At 35.9% G+C, this 22,327-nt stretch overlaps 1 protein-coding gene and 1 long non-coding RNA gene across 2 annotated transcripts; one reads left to right on the top strand and one right to left on the bottom strand.

Annotated features, from left to right (window-relative positions):
• Nucleotides 1-6,146: 6,146 nt before the first annotated feature.
• LOC116168507 lies at nucleotides 6,147-6,634 on the bottom strand. The gene is made up of 2 exons (XR_004144774.1): nucleotides 6,339-6,634; nucleotides 6,147-6,283 (listed from the first exon to the last, which is right to left on the bottom strand). It is a non-coding gene; the product is annotated as an uncharacterized LOC116168507 (long non-coding RNA).
• Nucleotides 6,635-7,636: 1,002 nt separating this feature from the next.
• Nucleotides 7,637-20,401, top strand: LOC116168506 (pickpocket protein 28-like). Its single transcript, XM_031484396.1, has 9 exons — nucleotides 7,637-7,812; nucleotides 7,863-8,072; nucleotides 11,362-11,461; nucleotides 11,510-11,670; nucleotides 18,745-18,949; nucleotides 18,993-19,263; nucleotides 19,313-19,372; nucleotides 19,860-20,100; nucleotides 20,149-20,401. The coding sequence occupies exons 1-9, from the start codon at nucleotides 7,697-7,699 to the stop codon at nucleotides 20,399-20,401; spliced, it is 1,617 nt and encodes a 538-aa protein (XP_031340256.1). The 5' UTR covers nucleotides 7,637-7,696.
• The last annotated feature ends 1,926 nt before the right edge of the window (nucleotides 20,402-22,327 follow it).

Here is a 22,327-nt window from a genome sequence, read left to right as displayed (position 1 = left end):
CGTTAGTATAACTTGCACAAGTTTTCTGTGAATTGGAGCAGTTTCCTCTAAATAATTAAGTAGGTGACGTTTGTACAGATGTGCGGTAATAAAACTGAGTGATTCTATAAGCTACAATGAACATAACGGTGAATGTTTTATGTGATCATAACCTTAATGTCCCGGTCTCATCCGACGTCGTCGGAAAATGCCACGTTGAATGGACGTCGACGACGAGAGCTTTTGTATGTGCTCTTGTGGTGATTTTAGTGATTACGGCCATTATTACGACACTTATTATTCGAGTCATTTTAACAATGTTTGTGCTTACTTTAGATGTTTAGGGAAGGCCTTTTTCGCTTAACGGGTTGCAGAAGATCAACAGCTTGCGAAGTGTGCGTTCCGTTTGCGCTTCAAGCATGGAAAGAAAATTGCAAATTTGTAAACAACCAAACAAAATAAATAAAGTATTTGCGCCCGTTTCCATAAATACGTTTAAATGGAAAATCCCTTATTATGCTATGTAACAGCTGGAGAGGGAAGCAAAGGGGCGCATTTTGGTTTAGATCACTGCTAATGGAGTTATCCTTGATACGGTGGTATTTATAGTTGCCAACTTGTTATGAAAATATAGTATTATATGCTTTAAGTAATATACGTATTTTCATTATCTTAGAAAGTAATAAAACCATTTTTGCAAATTTATTTTTAAAAAGATAGCTTTTAATGTCACTTTGGACGGCTGGCTGGCTGGCTGGCAGCAAATGCGGGCCCATAGAACAACGCTTGTAGAAAGACGAGGAGTGGTACATGTACCTACCGAGTTCATATAATTAACAACTTAGAGACGGGACTACATGATGTGGGATCTGTGCGCCATCCCCGAGCGTAGTTTATTTTGGCGTGGTGATTTTTCAGTTTTTTTTTCTTGTACAGTTTTCGTCCAAGTGTTTCCAATTGATTTCATAATAATAATAAGCTTGCCTACACAGCAGCATTATGGGAACACTTCAATCCACCATTCCTTTAGATGAGATATTTTGTTTATAAAGATTATTATTGTTTATATTTATTGTTCTATATGTATTCTTGTGCAAAAAAATTATTATTTTGATATTGATCTTTAAGCCTTTAACCAATATTTCTTGTAGTACCATAAAAAATATCAATTTCAAGTTTCCTAGAGATCGAACCACGCTTTGTTTCTCGTGTCGCCAGAAGAAGCTTGAGCTATGCAAAAATTGAGTACAATTTTGTGGAGGGTTTTTTAGCGAAATCCACCAAAATGCGAATTGCGGGTGAAAGGGACGTCGGAAGTGGGTACAGACAAAGGGAATGTGGTAGCCTTCGACAAGATGGTCTTGATGGTGGAGTCAGAACTAGCTAATAGAATACTGATCTGCCATACAACATTGCACTGAAGTTCCTTCGATCTCACACAAGAGCTTTGATAATTTTTTTAATGTAAAAATACAATAGAACATGCTTCTTCACAGTCTCGGCGTATGGAATTGTTTTTTAATATATTTTATTTATATATTTTTAATATATGCCCTTTTATTAGGCTCGTTTGATAGAGATTTTTTTCTCTCTTCGTTGACGTAACATGTTAGTACACTTATACAAAAAAAATTTTTCAAAAAATTTAAAAACTATTTGTTAATTACATCAATAACATTAATCTAGATATAGATACATCAAAATAAAACAAATGAACGTGTACGTTTCTTATTAAACCTTGAAGATAAAATGTGCGCTTTAACTGCAAGACAGTGGCCTAACCTAACACGAAAAGCATGAAAAAAAATTAATTTCTTGTATAAGTATCAAGTATCAAGGGTGCTAACATGTTAAGTCAGTGAAAATAGAAAAAAAATCTCTGAACCTAATAAAAGTGTACATTACTAATTCAAAATTCAATTGTTTTCCGTTACCCATTTGTTTTCTGAAATCAAAATAACTGAATGCTGCCTTATTATGGGAAATTGTATATTAAACCACTTTTAATTTTTAAAGAGAAAATACATACATAGTGGGCACCCTGTATATGGTAATAGACATTGAATATTGAATAAAATTTATTCAAAGTTATAGGTATGTATTTACTATTATACTCAAAATTCATGTCCAATCGCGCATCTAGGAGGGGATGGAGAGGGTGATAGAGCAAAATAAGTCGAAAGTAAGAAACATGCGTTTTCGATATTCGCACAAATTAGAATACTTCTTAAAAAAAAGGCGTAGGTATTTAGATCACCATGTCCGCAGTAACAGATCTCGCAAACTGTGGAGAAAACTAAAAAGTCTAAATGTTTGATGTACGAACAAGATTGAAGTTTCTTTGCAACTAAATAATCTTGCTTATTAATGAAGCCCTCATTCTCAAATCTAAAGATCGTGCTGATGAAAAATTAATAAATTTGCATTCGGAGAACACCATGTATGATTTTCTAACACAACTTAGATTTCAACATTATGAATGTCCTTTATAACATTAAACCTAGCGTTGCTAAATGGTCGTAAATCGAAAGCTATTCCTCTATGCCGTGGAGTGTCACAAGGTTCCATATTGGGCCCCTTGCTATTTATCCTGTACACCTCAAAATTCACTAGTATGCAGATAATACCCAGACTCCACTCTTCAAGGTGCTTGAACTCGTTTAACAATGGTTTTTAAAAGGTCTTAAAGGCACGCAAAAGCGCCCTTAAACACTCGGCTCCTAAGAGGGGAAAGAATCTCAAGAATTTGAAAAGCTTCTGAAAGACTTTTGAAGACTTCGTCAAAGATTCTTAATCAGTCATAAATGCTTTTAAAGATGTCCCATGGCAATTCTGCTAAATGCTCTATAAAACGCTGTTAAGACAAATTAAGCATTTTTAGGGTCTAAAAAAGCATTTAAATTTTAAAAGAAAAACCTTGGAGCCTAATGTCAATTTTGAATAGGTTCTAAAGACTCTAAAAGCCTTTTGAAGGAGTCCAGAAAGAGACATTTGGAAAATCTATTAAAAACCTTTAAAGGACCGAGAGATACCGACAGATTTTGTGCGATGATTAAGTAAACGTCTGTCACCCCAATTTTCTTTTTACATAGGTTAGAGAAGTAACGTATAAATGTATATCATAGGTCTGTTGAGCAGTTCCATCTATGTTTAAGCAATTTTTGAAATTGTTGTCAACACAACAAACAATCACATAAGAGTCAGGAAAATAATACATTACAGGGGAGGAAATATTGAAGTTCCTAGGCCCCTTTGCAGCCGAGTACTTTAATCTCAGAGTCAAAAGTGAAATTTTACTGACGGGTTTTGTATTAAATTTTACCCGAAATTGTATTTTAATATATAATTTCAGTTTTCAGATAGAACTTTTGATTAATGTCAATCTGTCATTGACGACAAGAGTCATAGACATTTAGCAATGTTATAGGCGCGGCCGGTAAAGTGCAAGGGGGCAAAAAAGGTGGTCTGCCTCTGTCATGGAAACTAACATTTCCCTGCCATAGAGTACGCATGAAAAGGAAGGTTTCATGATGAAAATTTATTAATCGACATCTGTCATGATGTAAATATATTTGATATTTCATATTGATAGAAGTTTGTCAATCAAACTTTTTTTTAGAAATTTTGGAAAATGCCGATTTCGTTTATGTTTTTTTCTGCTGTTATTATAAGAGATACAAAAAAACAACACTTTCTCATTTCCACTATTTCGGCTCTACAATACAACGTTTCGTTTCGGAGAAATAACCATTAACTTTATTTTTTTATATGGCCCGTAGAGAAAGTACATACTGTATTGAGTAATATTTTTTATTACCAACACAACGATGTATGGCACACACACAAAAAAAGTTGGAAACTGTTGATTTATTTCAACAGGATGGTGCACCTGCGCACAACGCCCTAATCGTGTGAGAATACCTATAGGACACATTTTTCATTTTCTAAGAAAATTTTTAAATATACGAGTATACTAGCCACTATCATGACTTGTAAAGTTGGCTTTCTCGGCAGCTTTTGAAAGTGGTTAGCAATGACATCATTATCAACTAGTAGGCAATAGCACAAAATCTGTTAGTTTAAAGTACTAGTAGTGAAGAAAATAATATACAGAGCGAGTGTAAAGTCTGGAAGTATCACAATAAATCTGTTAGTAAACGTTTTTGAAAAAAATCCTCGAACACGTCAATTTTTATCTTAAATGAGACATATTTTACTTGTCATTTAAGGATCGTCTTTTGTTTTTGAGATATGACGGAGAAGTTGTCAAGTATCGTGCGATCAAAAATGAGTGGCTGTCGAGTAGCCTTTGGAAGTTAAAGTTAAGTACGATTTCCCATGTAAACAAAAATTCCAAAGGTGACTCGACAGCAACTAAGTTTTGATCGCTATGTAGTTTTGTAATTGCATAATTTTCAGCTTTGCACATTGTATATAAGTATAATATGTTACATCCAAAATTGATAAAAATGATGATGTCTTTCATTGTTTCAACAATTAGTGATCACTAGCTAGCTAAAGTGAGTGTACTTATTAAACCGAAATGAGTGAGTACAAAAGTACATAGATCCAGGTGCCACTAGTAACGGGCGATTATTGCCATCGAGTCGCCTTTGGAAGTTCAAATTAAATATTTCCCATGTAAACAAAGCTTCCAAAGGTGACTCGCCAGCAATTGATTTTTGATCCCATAGTACAATAACGTCATCAGTACGTCAAGTGCGGCACTAATGACATCAATAAAAATTTGAAACATGATTATTCTGATACATTAAACAAAACAGGTGTTTATTATCGAATTCCTAATGAATATTAAATTATTCTTGAATGTTGTAAGTCTTACAGAATGTCATAATTTTGCGTTAAAAGATAAGGTTGAGGCATAATAAAAAATTTGGTCAAATTCTGGTCAAATAGGTCGAAACATTATAATGTAGGAATTAATTGGTAAACAAGTATTGGATCCCACTTTCCTGATATTAAGCATTCAAAGTAGTTAAAAAATGTCACCTGTCATAAAAGCAAGTTATGCTTGAGGTACATATACAGGGTGCCCGTTATGTATGGAATATAGTATAATAGCTCGGTAAATAATGGCTGTATACAAAATGTTTCTATATATAAAATTTGTTTAATATTTTATTTCCCATAATAACGGAGCATTCAATTGTTTTTTCAAAAAAAAACAAATGAATAACGAAAAACGATTGAATTTTTTTTTAAATAACAATGTATCTTTTTATTAGGCTCGTTTGGTAGAAATTGTTTTTCTCTTTTCCATGACGTAACATATTAGTACCTACCCTTATGTGAAAATGTTTCAAAAGCTCTATTAAGTAATCAATAACATTAAACTAGATATCCTACATCAAAATAAAACAAATGAACGTATACAATTCTTATTATACCTTGATGACAAAACGAAATTAGCTGTAAAATGGTTTTCAATAAGGGTTCAAAATGGCAGTGGGGTAAGCTATCACGTACAATTGTTTTTCGTTACTGATTCGTTTTCTGAAACAACAGCAGAGTGTTGCCTTATTGTGGGAAATGAAATATTAATTAACTTTTATATAGCAAAATTTTGTATACAGTCGTTATTTAACACATAGTGGGCACCCTGTATTTAGGTACGGATTAAGGTATTTTTATTTATATACCCAAGGACTGAAGTGTATCATTTAATCTTTAATGCTGCCAATGTTTTTCCGATAATCCAAACTAGTTTTACTTAAGGAAAGAGGCACGTTATGTATTGGGTGAGTAATCTATGGTAGAAAGCCTGTTCAGTAGCGTGATTGGTTTGCAATAATTATTCATTAAAAGAATAGCAGAGCTCAACCTATTTTGTAAATGACGAGATTTCCAAAGCTCCTTTTAAGGTTTAAAATTGTATAATGAGGTTTCTAAGGCATACAGCTGTAATTTCAATGTAATCAGATCAAAACTGACGCCAAACTAATGGAAAAGAAAACTATTAAAATTACCAAACCAAGTGGTTATCTTCCTCTTTTGTTAGTATTGCTCCTTACGTTAAGTGTCGTCCTTAGTTCCCCATAAAACATCTAAAGATCCCTCAAAATGTAGAACATTTGGGAAAATGAAGGTCAAAATCATAATTGTTTTGAAACTTAAAGCTTGTAAAAAGGCGAATATTATTGACAAACGCAGTTTACTAGCCTTTATTCATAATGCGAAAAGTAAGCAACTTTTCACCAATTAATAAATACGAGTACATTAGATATAAAACAATAAATTAGCAAAATGAAAAAAATACTGACAGTTTCTGGAAGGGCTAGTTTTTCTGAAAAATATGTATATATGAAAATAGGAAGAAGCTTGCAACCAAAGGCACTTACTTAATCTTCTAACGCCGTAATGTAAAAACGAACTCCAAAAACTAGAATGGCCGTTGCGATGGCCGCTATCATAATCATAATGATAATGGCTGGACATATTGCCGTAGCGTCACCGGTACGTAAATACGATAATTCCGGCTTAAGCATTTTATCACTTTCGCCGATGTGGCCTTCCACTAATGAGACCATTGTTTGGCACTCACTGAAAATTTGAAGCACAAGTTGTAGTACACAAGCAGGGCAACAAAGAGTACTGATTCATTTCGTGCACACTCAGGAACAGAGATAAGGCAGTTATTTATATACAGTTTCTTTTCCTGATAACCTTTATCTGGGAAAACGTCGATTGTTTATGGTACTACGAGTACAATTTTTGCTGATCAACCATTAAATATTTATTTATTACAATGGCTAAGGTGTTGGCCTTGCCTCAATAGCAAACGAGGTTAAACTTGTAGACAAAGTGAGTTTAGATTTTGAGGGACTTCAGACTTCTTCGGTTCCTTCACTTTTACGGATTTTCAAGTAGTTTAGGCATTTAATATCACAGAAAGTATACCTGGTGTACAAAATTTAAAGGTTCAAACTTTCCAGTAGTAGGTGAAAAACGATCGTCTTATCTACCTCATTTGAATTCTATGGGGCATTGTATTTTTATAGGATCCGGAAATCGGGGAGTAATGGCATCAGCCATTCTTATTAAAAATGGGACGCGGAGCATGAAATAAAAATGAAGTGTACAACAGAAAACAACCAACTTTACTTTTTTGACATTAAAATTAATTTCAAAATCACACTCTAACCTGATCCATATCTTCAAAGTGCTTTTTATAATAATTTTGTGAATATATTGATGAAAACAAAGAAACTAATAGTACGAGATATGACAGTAGAGTTAGGGCTTAATGACTAAAGATGGTTGCTTCTGTAAGACGAGGCGTTAGCGTAACGGAAGGAATTGTCAAAATCGAAAAACTGAATCCGACGCGTCACGTTTACGTTATTCCCTTATACGTGAGAATTATAGAGTGAAAAATAATTACTATTCACTCATACACGGAAGCATAATAATTTTCATTTTTAATTAAATAATTTCATTACCTGCTTAGATGGTATTCACTCAACGCGTCAACCAAATACGAAATTAGCGTATGAAAAACAAAAAGACTCGCCGTTTAAAGGGCAGGTAACCAGCAAAAGATGGATCAATACTTAGGTATGTACTAAAAAAAAATGTAGGAAAAATTAATATCAACGTGGCATCCCAAAAGGGTGTGACACCCGCTATTTATTATACACACCATCACGCCTCATTTTATTAAATTTGCTTATCTCAAACGAGTCGCGTCTTCGCCAGTATGACCGTTAGATCTTTTATTCGCAATTTCAAAAACTACGTTACCCATTACTGCAGTAACGCCAGCATTCACGGTTTGAAATTTTTGGCGGAGAAAGATCGCAGCATCTTGGAGAGGTGAGAGTTTGATCTGCACGATTCGTGGTACGATTTTCATTGTATTTCAGATTATGGTGGTTGGTTTTCCTTACTTTCGCCATATTCCTGTGTGCGAGTTCCGTTTTGACCACGCACGCAAAATGGCTCAATTCGCCAGTTATTGTTTCATTTGCGACTAGCGAAACGCCGATCTATCAAATTCCGTTTCCGGCCATTACGATTTGTCCGCTTAATAAGATTGAGAGTGAACAATTAAGTATTAATGCAACTGGGGCAGAGTAAGTACACTTAATTTCGATGTAATGATGATACAAACAAATTTTTGGGCATTTTCAAGCAACAAATTCTATGAAACTGTTTCGACCGCGATGCCATCATCATCAACGAGCGCATAAATTAGACAACAGTTTTTCAATGCAATTAAACAAATTTCTTACAGAAAAAACGTAAACTGTTCGTGAGTCTGAATTGGAGTAGGGCCATATTTTAAAACAGCGTATAAACTACTGCGGAAAAAAACGCCGGAGGACACAGTTTCGTGTTACTAAGGTTCCGAGAAAAGCAATCCGTTTGGGTACAGCGCGTTCGCATAATCAACTGTCATTAATACAATTAATATTAACTTCGACGTTACGTTACATTAGGCGACCTCATTTCGAAGAAGTCGTACTATAAGCAAAACGCGGTCGTAGTTAAACAATCAGAGACAAAAGTGGCATTTTATTTACCAACAAAGTCAAATCATAAGTGGAAAAATTAGCGTGTGCAAAGCATATTGTAATTTGACTTTTTATTCGTGTATACAAACAACTCGAATTATTTCATCGAGAATTTACGCAAGTTTTGAACACAGTCAAGATAAAAAACAAGAGGCAATTTTGTACGAGGGCAAGTCACAAAAGGGCACAACTGTATCACCCTAAAAGCGAACCAGTTTTAAATTGTTCTTGGAGGGAGCCTTTTCAGAGGTCAATTGTAATGTAAAGAAAACACTGATTGCAGTGATATTCGCTATTTCTAGTTTTGAAATATTACAATAGCCACCATTTTGAAAATAATGAAGTGAAGTTTGTGATTATTTTATATACGTTTCAGAAGTGTCATGGTGTCGGAACGCACCGGAACGGCGTTCCAGCACTCGTTTTACAGAAACAATACACATGCAGCCTACATTTTACGCGGCAACAAAACAAAGAAAATATTCCCCCTATGCACTTGTCATTATGATAATAACTGATTTAAAAACTTAACCAGTTATGTTTCCTGGAAAATGGAAAATATGCCTGATAGGTAATCTCGTACGATTAGGGCGTTGTGCGCGGGTACACCATCCTGTTGAAACCAACAATTTCCAATTTTTGTTTTGTGTAAGTACCCTATATCGTTGTATTCGTAATAAACAAATCAGCATATGCATGATTAAAGCGCATTTTTGGTAATACAGGTCAGTATTTTATTAGCGAAGTTTAAAATTATCGATCTCACGTGTAATTTTGGCTGCGTTAAATAATTAATTTTATTTAATTTCAATTGAGGATACGTCTTTATTTTGTAAAACAAATCGCAAAGTAAATAATTAAGTTTTTATGCTGGTAGCGCTACCTAACGGTCAAATTATAGCACCTCCGAAAACCATATCGAAATTATTTTCTTAAATTATCGATCTCACAAGTAATCTAACTCAAAATAGACCAGAGCCTGCACATCTACACTACATCAGAAAGGTGAAAATTTGAAGTCTCTAGCTATTGTAGTTGCCGAGATCTCACCCGGACAGCCGGCCAACTAGCCATAACGAATATAATAGCGTCTTTTTTTCAAAAATGCGCTAAAAAATTGTAATAATCAACTCTGTGTATATTCTAATACCGTCAAAACGTGCAACTCTAACGAAAATTTAAAAAAATCAACTCCATTAAAGGTCTCCCGTTACCATTGGAGGTGCATATGCTACTTTTAAAATGGGGGTAGCTGGGGGTGCGAATGTAAATTAAGGTAAACCTTTGATTAAATGTCTTCCTAGCTATCTAAACGGGCGTAGTGTTGTAGTTTTTTGTCAAGACTCAAGATTAAAATTCACAATCGGTTTACAGTGTTACCCCAAAACTTTAGTTTTATTCACTGCCACTTAGCACGAAAGAAATTGTTGCTGCGATTTACACAGGGTGGTTCACTGAAAACAGTCAATGCCAATTTTGCCCATTTAACGACAGTTTTTCCAGAAACGCTCGAACACGTCAATTTTAGTTTTTAGGGGGACACCTAAATTAAGTAATACTACTTACATAACTTTAACCCCGAGAAGGGGGTGAATTGCACCCCAAAAATTTTAAATGGGAAGGGGTGGTAAATGTAGTCAGTAGTTCCAGACAAAACTCGATTTAAATGGATTTGCTGGGACGTTGTAAATGTTTCTTAAGTAGGCGTTGAAGTTGAAATAATTGAGAGCTTGTGTCAGACAAGAACATCTGAAGTGCAATAAGTGCACAAGCAATGAAGCGAATTTGTGATTAACTTGTTTAATTTTGTGGTAAATTCAAGAACAATGACGGTTTACACCTCGGTTTACACTATAGCGCAAAGGGTGGAAATTGTTTCGATTTTTTTTAAATGGCGATTCTGGCTTCACAAATTCGCTTCCTTGTTTGTGCACTTATGTCAGATGTTCTTTTCTGACACAAGCTCTCAATTATTTCAACTTCAACGCCTACTTAATAAACATTTAAAACGGCCCAGCAAATCCATTTAAATCGAGTTTTCTCTGGAACTACTGATCGGATTTGAAAAACAAAAACAGTTCTGAAAACATAATGAACATTCCTTTCGACCTATCTAACATGTACTACCCCTTCCCATTTACAATTTTTGGGATGCAATTCACTCCCTTCTCAGGGATAAAGTTATGTAAGTAGTATTACTTAATTTAGGTGTCCCCCTCAAAACTAAAATTGACGTGTTCGAGCGTTTCTCGCAAAACTGTCGTTAAGTTGGCAAAATTGGCATTGACTGTTTTTAGTGGGCCACCCTGTATAGTGTAATTCGAATCTCATTATGCAACTATTATACTATGTATGTACACTTAAAAAACCACGTATTATAATTTCTACCGAAGGTTTGCAATAGTCACGTGAGTTGTTTTTTGTAAAACCGCGACCTTTTCCGAACGAGTATTTAATTAATTTTGCGCTTATTTTAAAACGGAAAGCGTTGAGGAGGGTCTCAAAAATCGCCAAAAATTGAAGATGAGTTTTAAAACGGGTTTCGGGAACGTTAGGGATTTAATTTCTTAATTTTTGAAGGGAGAAAGAATTTTAAAAACGTGCAATGTTCGTTTCCTATCACCATCTATTCCATGTATTGACATGATTTTTTAAAAGCATACATGGCCCATTTAAGAAACATTGGTTATCACTAGCACTGACTGCCGATTTCCAAGCTGGCTGCGATCGGAAATGTTCAGTTCAAAAACCACCAAAGAAAACTTTTGCAATTAAAACACTTTGACTTTTGCTTCTCCCAAAATTCATCTTTTGTTTTTTAAGTCAAAGTCAAAAATTTCTGTTGCAGGACAATGAAGTACGCGTCTTTAATATGCCCCAAAGCGATGCGGTACGTTTACGAGTATGCCGAAACTGTCGATGAGGGTGCACTGGACTTCTTACTAAACGTCAGTATCCTAATTGTGAATTAAAAAAGTTGATCGAGAAACTTTCAGATATCGAGCGATTTCGAAAAGGACGTGTGGCACTGTAACATGAAACAAGAGTACTGCAATTATGATGATTATCCTAATTTTGTGCCAACACTATCCACAGATGGGGTGTGTTTTTCATTTAATTCCTTAGATCGAAGCGATTTATTTACGTCAGAAACTGAGTAAGTTATATGCTGATTTTTTGGTAAGTTACTCGAATGTGGAACACACAGTATATTATTTGGTTCTTGTACCAGGACATACAATTTAGGTACAAAATCGTTTCCTAGGCCTTTTTGCGTAGGTCGAAACGAATATTTGTTTCAAAACATTTTCAAAAAATAAAAAGTTTCGTTTCCATACCTTTGGTTGGTCTCCTATGGTACCAAATGATGTCCATAATGGCAGTTGCTACTCGGCAAACCACAACGGTGATTAATATCGCGAAAATTAGTCAGGTCAAAAGTTGCGAACAGTCCACTCCGAAACGCGGTCACGGATCAACTGGTAACAATCGAATTTACGCGTTATCACCTGAAACAAGTTTCCTTTCAATGTCGATTACTCATCATTTTTTCTCGGTTTCAAATAAACAAGTTAGATTAAACGGCCGAATTTAGACACCTCTAACTCGAAAAACGTGACTTTTCAAATACGGAAAGGCGAATATATCGGACTTAGAATTCGCCGTGGAATTACCAAAGGGTCCCTGCATCCAAAATTTTTTTTGGCAACCCGATGTTGAGGTTGTTATTATGCTCCGGACGAAATTTTGAATTTTAAAAGTTAGTCGTCGGTTAATTTGACCCATACACAGTGTGATTACTTAGAAATTGTATCTGAATTGCTCATTAACCATGGAACTAACCTTTTGAAGGAAAACCGTCCGTTCTTAATACAAAAACCTTGTTTCGAGCCGAATCGAAAATAGCCCTGTCTGTTACTAAAGTCGGAAGTAAAGTTTCTTGAGGGCCTTCTAGCTTGAAATCTGGTGCGTACCCCCTTACCTTAACAGTCAATAGAAATGGCAACACTGAATCCGCGTGAAGATATAGAAAGGTGCCTAAACAAGAACTTGAATTTTGAATTGCGCGCCACTTTCGACTGTCAATTGTTGAGTCGGCCATCTTTGGTATTTGTTTAATTAAAACATTGACATTTACGAAAATGGAAGAACGTTTGAACAGTGAAAACTCATTACAAAAATGGGGAAAATTTTACTGTGACGATTCGCAAGTTACGTAATCATTTCGGTGTGCATAATCGACCCTGCTATTGAGAACTTGATCCAAAAATTTGAGCGGACGTTTTCATTGAAAGATGAAAAAGAGCTTACCCGTCATCGGCCCAAAAGGTCGGCGGAAAACGTCGCATCTGATAGGGATTGTGGTCCAGCACGACCAAGCAACTAAACCTTCATCGCAGCACTCTTCAACGGATTTTGAGAAAAGAGTACTGCAATTATGATGATTATCCTAATTTTGTGCCAACACTATCCACAGATGGGGTGTGTTTTTCATTTCATTCCTTGGATCGAAGCGATTTATTTACGTCAGAAACTGAGTAAGTTACATGCTGATTTTTTGGTAAGTTACTCAAATGTGGAACACACAGTATATTATTTGGTTCTTGTACCAGAACATACAATTTAGGTACAAAATCGTTTCCTAGGCCTTTTTGCTTTGCTTGCCTAGGTCGAAACGAATATTTGTTTCAAAACATTTTCAAAAAATAAAAGATTTCGTTTCCATACCTTTTGGTTTAGTCTCCCATGGTACCAAATGATGTCCATAATGGCAGTTCCTACTCGGCAAACCACAACGGTAATTAATATCGCGAAAATTAGTCAGGTCAAAAGTTGCGAACAGTCCACTCCGAAACGCGGTCACGGATCAACTGGTAACAATCGAATTTACGCGTTATCACCTGAAACAAGTTTCCTTTCAATGTCGATTACTCATCATTCTTTCTCTGCTTCAAATAAACAAGTTAGATTAAACGGCCGAATTTAAACAGCTCTAATTTATATTAAAATAAGAAAACTCGAAAAACGTGACTTTTCAAATACGGAAAGGCGAATATATGGGACTTAGAAATCGCCGTGGAAGTACCAAAGGGTCCCTGCATCCAAATTTTTTTTGGCAACCCGAGGTTGAGGTTGTTATTATGTTCCGGACGAAATTTTGGATTTTAAAAGTTAGTCGTCGGTTGTTTTGACCCATACACAGTGTGATTACTTAGAAATTGTAACTGAATTGCTCATTAACCATGAAACCAACCATTTAAAGGAAAACCGTCGGTTCTATTTAATACAAAAACCTTGTTTCGAGCCGAATCGAAAATGTCTGTTACTAAAGTCGGAAGTAAAGTTTCTTGAGGGCCTTCTAGCTTGAAATCTGATGCGTAGGCCCCCTTACCTTAACAGTCAATAGAAATGGCAACACTGAATCCGCGTGAAGATATAGAAAGGTGCCTAAACAAGAACTTGAATTTTGAATTGCGCGCCGCTTTCGACTGTCAATTGTTGAGTCGGCCATCTTTGGTATTTGTTTAATTAAAATATTGACATTTACGAGAATGGAAGAACGTTTGAACAGTGAAAACTGATTACAAAAATGGGGAAAATTTTACTATGACGATTCGCTAGTTACGTAATCATTTCGGTGTGCATAATCGACCCTCGCGGCCTGCTCTTGAGAACTTGATCCAAAAATTTGAGCGGACGTTTTCATTGAAAGATGAAAAAGAGCTTACCCGTCATCGGCTCAAAAGGTCGGCGGAAAACGTCGCAGCTGATAGGGATTGTGGTCCAGCACGACCAAGCAACTAAACCTTCATCGCAGCACTCTTCGACGGATTTTGAGAAAAGATTTTCCGACTGGATCTTGGAACAACTGTCAAGTGACGATGAGTTTCACAACAAAATCGTCTTAAGGACGAGGCTCATTTCCACCTCAATGGCTTCGTTAACAAACAGAATTCTCGAATCTGGGGAGATAAAAATCCACATGTCATTCGCGAGACCAAAACCAGCCGACACGAAGTTGTTTACACTATTTTCTCTGTGGTTTTTTGAAAGGTAAGGTCTATGCGAACCACTGAGGACCTCAAAGAAAAAATTGCACGTCAAATTCATCAAATCCAGCAGGTTTTACTGCAAAATTTTGTCAAAAGAGTGCATACCTTTATTTATTTATTTATTTATTTCGATACAGATTTTCATTTGATACAAGTTTACGACCAATAAAAATGCACCATTACGGGATGACGACGCACAATTTATGAAAATCAAAGTTGCCATTACAATGACAGATCTAAAAATTATTAGTTTTGACAGCTGCTGAGCATAGCGAATTGGTATTTTCTCCCAATTCCCATACAAACGTAATAGTAAGATTTAAATCGGCGGCCATCTTGAATAAATTTGACAGTGACTTCCGTTGGAACGCGTTACCATGACTACGCATGCTTTGAGGTCGCTGACTTCACTAAAAATCTCAAATTTTGGACCGCTTTTGAGGCTATCGTGGCATCGCCGCTTTATAGGTAATTATAGTCGTAGAAAAACTAGTGTAGGAAACTTGCATTTAATGCTATTGAGATTTTAAGACACGAGTATGAGTATGAATATGAGTATGGTAGTAGAGTAGTACCTACAGCCATAATTAATTCATTGCATAATAAAGGTACTATTTGTTTCATGTGTAAATGTCATCACTACCTCCATAAATATATACATTTTTTTTTTAAATATATTAAATAAATATATATGTTTCTATTTTTAAAATTCAAGTTCTTACTGAGACACCCTTTATAACCAAATACCTTAATATATTCTATAACCGAAAATGGGCAATAACGATACGGCAATAAATATGCAAAAATATGCAAGGTGAGTAGAACTATTGATTATACACACTGTATAGTATGTTCTCCTAATATAATACTATGCGATCAAAAAAGAGCAGCTGTCGAGTCACCTTTGGATTTTTTTTACATCATAATAATGTCTTTATCTTTCAGGAAAAAAAAACAAAAATACAATTATATGCACTAGAGAGGGAAATCTTATTTAACATAAACTTCCAAAGACGACTCGACGTCAAACCATTTTTGATCCTCCGTTATAGCTTCTTCGAATAATAATGATAAGATCTCCTCATGTGGGTTGTTGTAACACACCAGTTCTTGATATTGGTTGCGCAAGAAGTAAAGAATGGGGACCGTCAAAGAAAAAAAGGTCCCATGGTTCCTTTTGAAAGTCTCTCTCGGAGCTCAGAGTTTTGCGTAAAAACGGAGAACCGGTGGTCTGGGGGGTATATGAAACACCCCCCAGTATACGAGATTTTCATTTGTATAGATTGCATGATTGTAGAAAAAGGGTAAAACTAATTTCCGTGTACTAGGGGGGTATTAATACCCCTCAGACCCCCTAGCGCTACATTCTAGCCCAAAAATGTTTAGTGTTAGCACTCTCATGATTGGTTTAGAAAAAAGACCATAGAAGTTAGCTTCGTCCCCCCCCCCCCACCCCTCGGTCCTACATTCTCACCCAAAGCATTACCACTCCCATGAGTGGTTTAGAAAACAGAACACACAAGAAAATAGAAATAAGCACTACGTTCCTGTGGAGGATGCAACATTCGTTTATAGTCTTTTTTGGAAATGTCAGTATCCTCAGGGTTTAAAGTTTGTCATAAAAATGTAGTACCGGTGGGTCTGGGGAGTATATGCCCCCCCCCCCTCCCCCCCAGTATACGAGGTTTTATTACGGTAGTTATGATTGTAGAAAAAAAAACTCATTTTCGTTTACTGGGCGGTATTTCATACTCCCCAAACTCCCCGGTGCTACATTCTAGCCCAAAAATGTTTAGCGTTTAACACTCCCATACGAGCTTTAGAAAAAAGACCGTAAAAGTTAGCACTACGATCCTGTGGAGCATGAAACATTCGTTAAAAAAAGAAGGTACGATGGTCTTTTTTGAAAATGTCAGGAAAGTATTCGTCAGGGCTTAAAAAAGGGTAATCGACCCCCCCCCCTACAGAACTGCGATTCTGCGGAGCATAGAACATTCGTTAAAAAAGAAGGTCCGACGGTCTTTTTTGAAAATGTCAGGAAAGTATTCGTTAGGGCTTAGAGTTTTACATAAAAAAGTAGCACCGGGGGATTTGGGTGGTACGGAATACCGCCCAGTATGAAAGGTTTTCATTCGTATGAGTTTTATGATGGTAGTGATGATTGTACGAAAAGACCCCCCGGTGCTATATTCTCACCCAAAAAGGTTCAACGTTAGCCCTCCCAAGAGTGGTTTAGAAAAGAAACTAAACAAGTTCTACGATATGTTGTACTGGGGGGTATTCCATACAAGATCTATTCAATATTTGAAAAATATACAGGGTGTTCCATTAAAAATGTACCAAATTTTCATCTTTTACTAGCTTTGCGATATTCATTTGTTTTTTAATTTACATTTTCTGGCGATTTAGGATAAACACCGTAACTTTTGTTACTTAGTTCTCTTACAATAAACCCGCTGTCCAAATTAACAGAAGTACCCTGTAACAATGCTATTATTTCATTAGTATACCTACAGGTTGATTCAAATTCGAGGGCCACCATGGGGATCTCGGGAACTGTAAGAGATAGGTAAGTAGTTTAAATTTGGAAAGCTTGTGTCTTTTGGATGCAGTTTTGAAACTGAAAAAATTCCGACTACTTTCGGAGATCCGGAAAAAAACGAAATTTTGCAAAATAGTTTTTAATTTTGAAGGAAGTTATTTAAAAAGATATTTCGAAATAAACGACACATTATTATGGCCATTTTTTTCCCTTTACAAGATTGCTACTTTTAAATTTTAATTTTGACGTTTCGTCGCCAGTCAACCAACATTAACTGTGTTTTTAGCGCATTTTTGAAAAAAATACGCTATTATATTCGTCATTGCTGGCAGGCCGGCTGTCCGCGTTAGATCTCCACAACTACAATAGCTAGAGACTTCAAATTTTCACTAAAAGCTTCCTGCTATAGTGTAGATGTGCAGGCACTAGTCTATTTTGAGTTAGATTACTTGTGAGATCGATAATTGAAGAAAATAATTTCGATATGGGTTTCGGAGGTACTATAATTTTACCGTTAGCGCTACCAGTATAAAAACTTATTATTTACTTTGCGATTTGTTTTACAAAATGAAGACGTACCGTCAATTGAAATTAAATAAAATTAATTATTTAACGCAGCCAAAATTACTCGTGAGATCGATAATTTTAAACTTCGCTAATAAAATACTGACCTGTATTACCAAAAATGCGCTTTAATCATGCATATGCTGATTTACAACTTGTTTCTTATGGAAGTCATTTTTACTTTTTGTGCCATTGGATAGAGTATTTTGTTCTGATTTCAAAAATGCAAATATCACTATTTTTTAATAAGAAATGGCGCTATTAATTCGTAAAAACGCAAGGAATTACTAATGTACACTATCCAAGACAAAATTTTCTAGGCAAAAAAGACGATATTTTAACAATATTAAAAAAATTGTGATGTTTACATTTTTGAAATCAGGAAAAAATTTTCTATCAAGTGACACAAAAAGTAAAAATCCTTCCATAAGAAAAAACAACGAAACGTCGAATTTAAAATTTAAAACTAGCATCTTGTAGAGGGAAAAAAAGGCCATAATATTGTGTTGAATATGAAAAATAAAAACGATTTCGCAAAATTTCAAAAGTAGTCAGAATTTTTTCAGTTTTAAAACTGCATTTTGTTAAGCATCAAAATACGCAACTTTGCCAAATTTAAACTACCTACCTATCTCTTATAGTTCCCGAGATCCCCATGGTGGCCCTCTAATTTGAATCAACCTGTATAAATGCGCCATAAGTCGGTATTGAACGGTTAAATATCTTGGCTATGTATGAACAGATTTGTTTATCAAATTGGTGTCAATTTCTAGAGTAAAATTCAAAAAAATCATTGGTTGTAAGGAAACTTTTTCACTTCTGAGTTGGTCGGAAATGACCCCATAGTTTTTTTTACGAAATAGAAGTCTGAAAATCTGTTTTAAAAAAAATTGGAGTATTTTCCGGCAAAACCAGAACTGGGAAAAATTGCCAATGAATTTTACTCGAAATTTAAGAAAAATTGGGACATCTAAATTTGATCCTTTAATTGAGGGAAGACAATGGGAAGGAGAAAAACAACTCTTCCCAGCTCACTGGTACATGAACGTGTAATCATAAAAGTTGTTTTTAGCTTGGACTACTACGATCGGTTAGGAATTCCACATCAGCCCAATTCCTCTTGGAGTACCAGATACGGTTACCATTTGAGTGCGCCATTAATAACCTACCCCCGTAGAGCTATCGCAACTGGCGCGTCCGGTGGACTGAATCTTATCCTTCACAGCCTGAAAGCAAAATTCGATGACCTATGTGGAGGCGTACTCGACGGCTACAAGGTACACCCTTCTTAACAACCCTCATTATTGGCATTAATTTCAGATCGTCATTCATCATCCCAGCGAGTCCCCCCAGTACGACCAACGATACTTCCTGCTTCCCCAAAACGAACTGGTTTCGGTCGCGGTTAAACCCAAAATGTTACGGACGTCGCCCGAAATTCAAAAATACGCCGCGAAAGATCGCAAATGTTTTTTGGACTACGAGAGACAACTGAGATTTTTTAAAGTTTATGATCAGCAAAACTGTCTCAGTGAGTGCTTGACGAACTATTCGTACGCAAAGTGCGATTGTGTTGGATTTTATATGCCACGTACGTATTAGTGTTCTATAATAGTTTCTCTAACCAATCTTAATTTTAGATAGTAGAGGTACGCCGATATGTGGACCAGGTAGTGCAGAATGTCTTCGAACAGCAAAGAGTAAGTGGTCAAAGTGAAACCGAGCTAGTTTTTAAAAATCGCCGTTTAAAATTTGAGGCAGATTTAAATAATAGCAACATTAGATTTCATACCGAGCGCACATATGTACGTACGTCTTTATGCAGTTCTTTCAGTTCAAAACAAACCATCATCGGTTGCAATTTGTAATTTTTTTTATTAAAAAAAAAATTGCAAAAACCCTTCTATTTAGGGGTAGGTTCAATGGAAGGTTTAGAATCCATTCCCGCACCCCTACCAACTCTCACGTTTAAATTATACTAATCATTTTAAAGGCCTTACAATTTTGGATAGGAACGATTCCATTATTGGCTTGTGCGATGAGTAAGGTTTTTTTTAATCTGCTGAAACAGCGCCCCCTAGAACCAAAAATTGATACATCCTAGAGTAGTTTTGGAAATTCACTTTGCTCTGTTTCATTTTAGTCATGTCACCAAAAAGCGGATTCAATTCTCTAAGTGTTTTTTAGATGAGTTCTTCATAGCCGATAGTGAATTGCAGCTGGAAAACTACAAGAAAGAAGTGTCACTTCGGATGGATTCCATGAGTGGGGTGCCTAGAGAAAGAAAACAGTTTAGAAAAGTGGCCAAACCCAAATGCAACTGCCTCCCATCCTGTCATTCGCTAAGTTACGATGTCGAAACGTCACAGATAAAATGGAATTGGCATAACGACTTCAAGTACAGCGGCGAAACCATAAACTCCACCACGTAAACTCATTACCCCCGTTATTACCGAAGAGTACATTTGATTTTCAGATCGGGCATCTCTCGATTAAGGGTCTACTTCAAGGATTGGCAATTCATGAGCTCCGAAAGGAACGAACTGTACGGAGAGAGCGAATTCTGGGCGAACTGTGGAGGACTGTTCGGACTGTTTTTCGGATTTTCCCTAATGTCGGTTATTGAAATTGTTTATTACGCGACCCTTCGGCTCTGTTGCAATATCAGAAAGTTTGGTTTCGGCGGTTGGTCGGGCGCCGAAACGAAGGAGGCCAAGTTTTCGAAATAAATGCCTAACAAAAACGTTGTATTTCTTAGCAATTGCGCACAAACAAGAAAAAGCGAAGAGGAAATCAATTGGCTCGCGAAATGCAGGCAGTCAACGAAGCAATAAATTTTAATTAGCTAACTTCAAAGCAATTTCCATTCTTTCGAGAAGAGATTGACTTTCAGGAGAGGTAATTAGGTCTCAATTGAGTTACTTTTCTGAAATTCGTCCTTATTATTTTTTTTTTTTTATTAAAATTCTCCTCTTGTGAAGTTTCCCCGTTATTATCCCGGACAATACGATCCAATAAATACGTGACGTCACAGACGCGACAGATGGTACCTAGTAAAGGGTCGGCCCCATGACGCGTGCCCCATAATTCTACGAGATTTTGTCTAGGGAGTTACCCTTGTAAATTGACGCATTCAAATCTGCATGTATAATTTGGGGTTCATTTTGTAATTCCATTCGAGATTATTTTCATTCAGTACACTTTTTTTGTCGACTGCTGCCCCATTTACTTCCGCGAAATAAAGGAGAGATGCATTTGAGTGATAAGCAAAAAAATGGTACGCGTGCCTTTCAGTATGGATGACGGTTAGCTATGTCAAGGTCGTCGAGACAATGCCAATAATGTTCGTGCACCGTACAGCAGCTGGCCTGTTGAAGGGACGCTTAATAATATACAGTGGGGTTAATCACGAATGTAAAAATGTATCGATCACTGTCAAACAATTCATTTCATAATGCCCCAAGGGGGAGCCGTTTCGGCGATACAGGAAACCGTATGAAGTAATTAAGTGGATAGATTTCATTTTTGGTAAACCTCGTTGACTGTAATACGTACAAAACACGAACATATATAAGATATAACAGATAATTATTAAAGTATACAAATTTCCATTCAAAGTAACACAACATGTCACATGTGTAAAAAACAGTTCGTTTCCGATCCAATGCACCATAATGACTCCAATACGGTACAATGTATAAACGTAAAAAAAAATTTTTTTTTGGTATCAATTAATTTTATTTAAATATTAAATAATATATTTCGAACATTTAAAAAAGGTTTAAAGATTTAAGAGAGGAAGAAATTTCTCTGACCGATACGGAGATCCCAAGGGTAAGCCACGTATTTGAACCACCCTGTACAATTCTGTAACGTTTTGATTGAAAAAAAAACGATAAATAAATTTATTTTGTCTTTGATGATTTCGCAATAAATATAGTGGAGGGGGGAGGTCGATAGTGGAAAAATCTTGGCAAGATTTTCAGTACCCTTAAAGAATAGAATTTGAATAGGTTGCGGCCAGAAAAGATACCGAGAAAGATTTTAGAAAAATTTGAAGAGAATTTGGATTTGAAAAATGTCAAAAATGTTTCAAACAAATTCAGGAATATCTTTGGATGTCTTTTCTGTGAAACTTTTGGAAGGGGAAATTCGAAAAATACTTCTACAGTATTAAAAATAAAATAAGTAAAATGGGCGGGGGAGAAAATAGACATTTCCAAATGTCTATAATGACTCCTGTCATCACTGACAGATTGACATTAATCAAAAGTTCTATATAAAAACTGAAATTTTATATTAAAATACAATTTCGGGTAAAATTTAATACCAAACTCGTCAGTAAAATGACATTACCTGACTCGGAAATTAAAGTACTCGGCCTCAAAGGGGCCTCGCAATTCAATATTTCCTCACCAGTAATGTATCATTTTCCGGACTTATATGTAAATAACTATTTCCACGATAGTACTGTAGAATTATTTCCCAAATTTGTTTTTTTTACCGTCCCTCAAAATTTGCCTGGGCCCACATGGCCCCATGCCAAATTCGGCCCTGCTCCTTGAACAATCTTTATAGAACGTGGCCTGTAGAATCCATAATTTCAAACAGTTCCAAGATTGGGCCATTAGTTCAAAAGTTACAGCCCTTTGAAT

Source organism: Photinus pyralis, unplaced genomic scaffold (assembly GCF_008802855.1).
Source record: "Photinus pyralis isolate 1611_PpyrPB1 unplaced genomic scaffold, Ppyr1.3 Ppyr1.4_LG4, whole genome shotgun sequence".
NCBI lineage: Eukaryota > Metazoa > Arthropoda > Insecta > Coleoptera > Lampyridae > Photinus > Photinus pyralis.
This window is presented reverse-complemented; position numbering and strand designations above follow the sequence as displayed.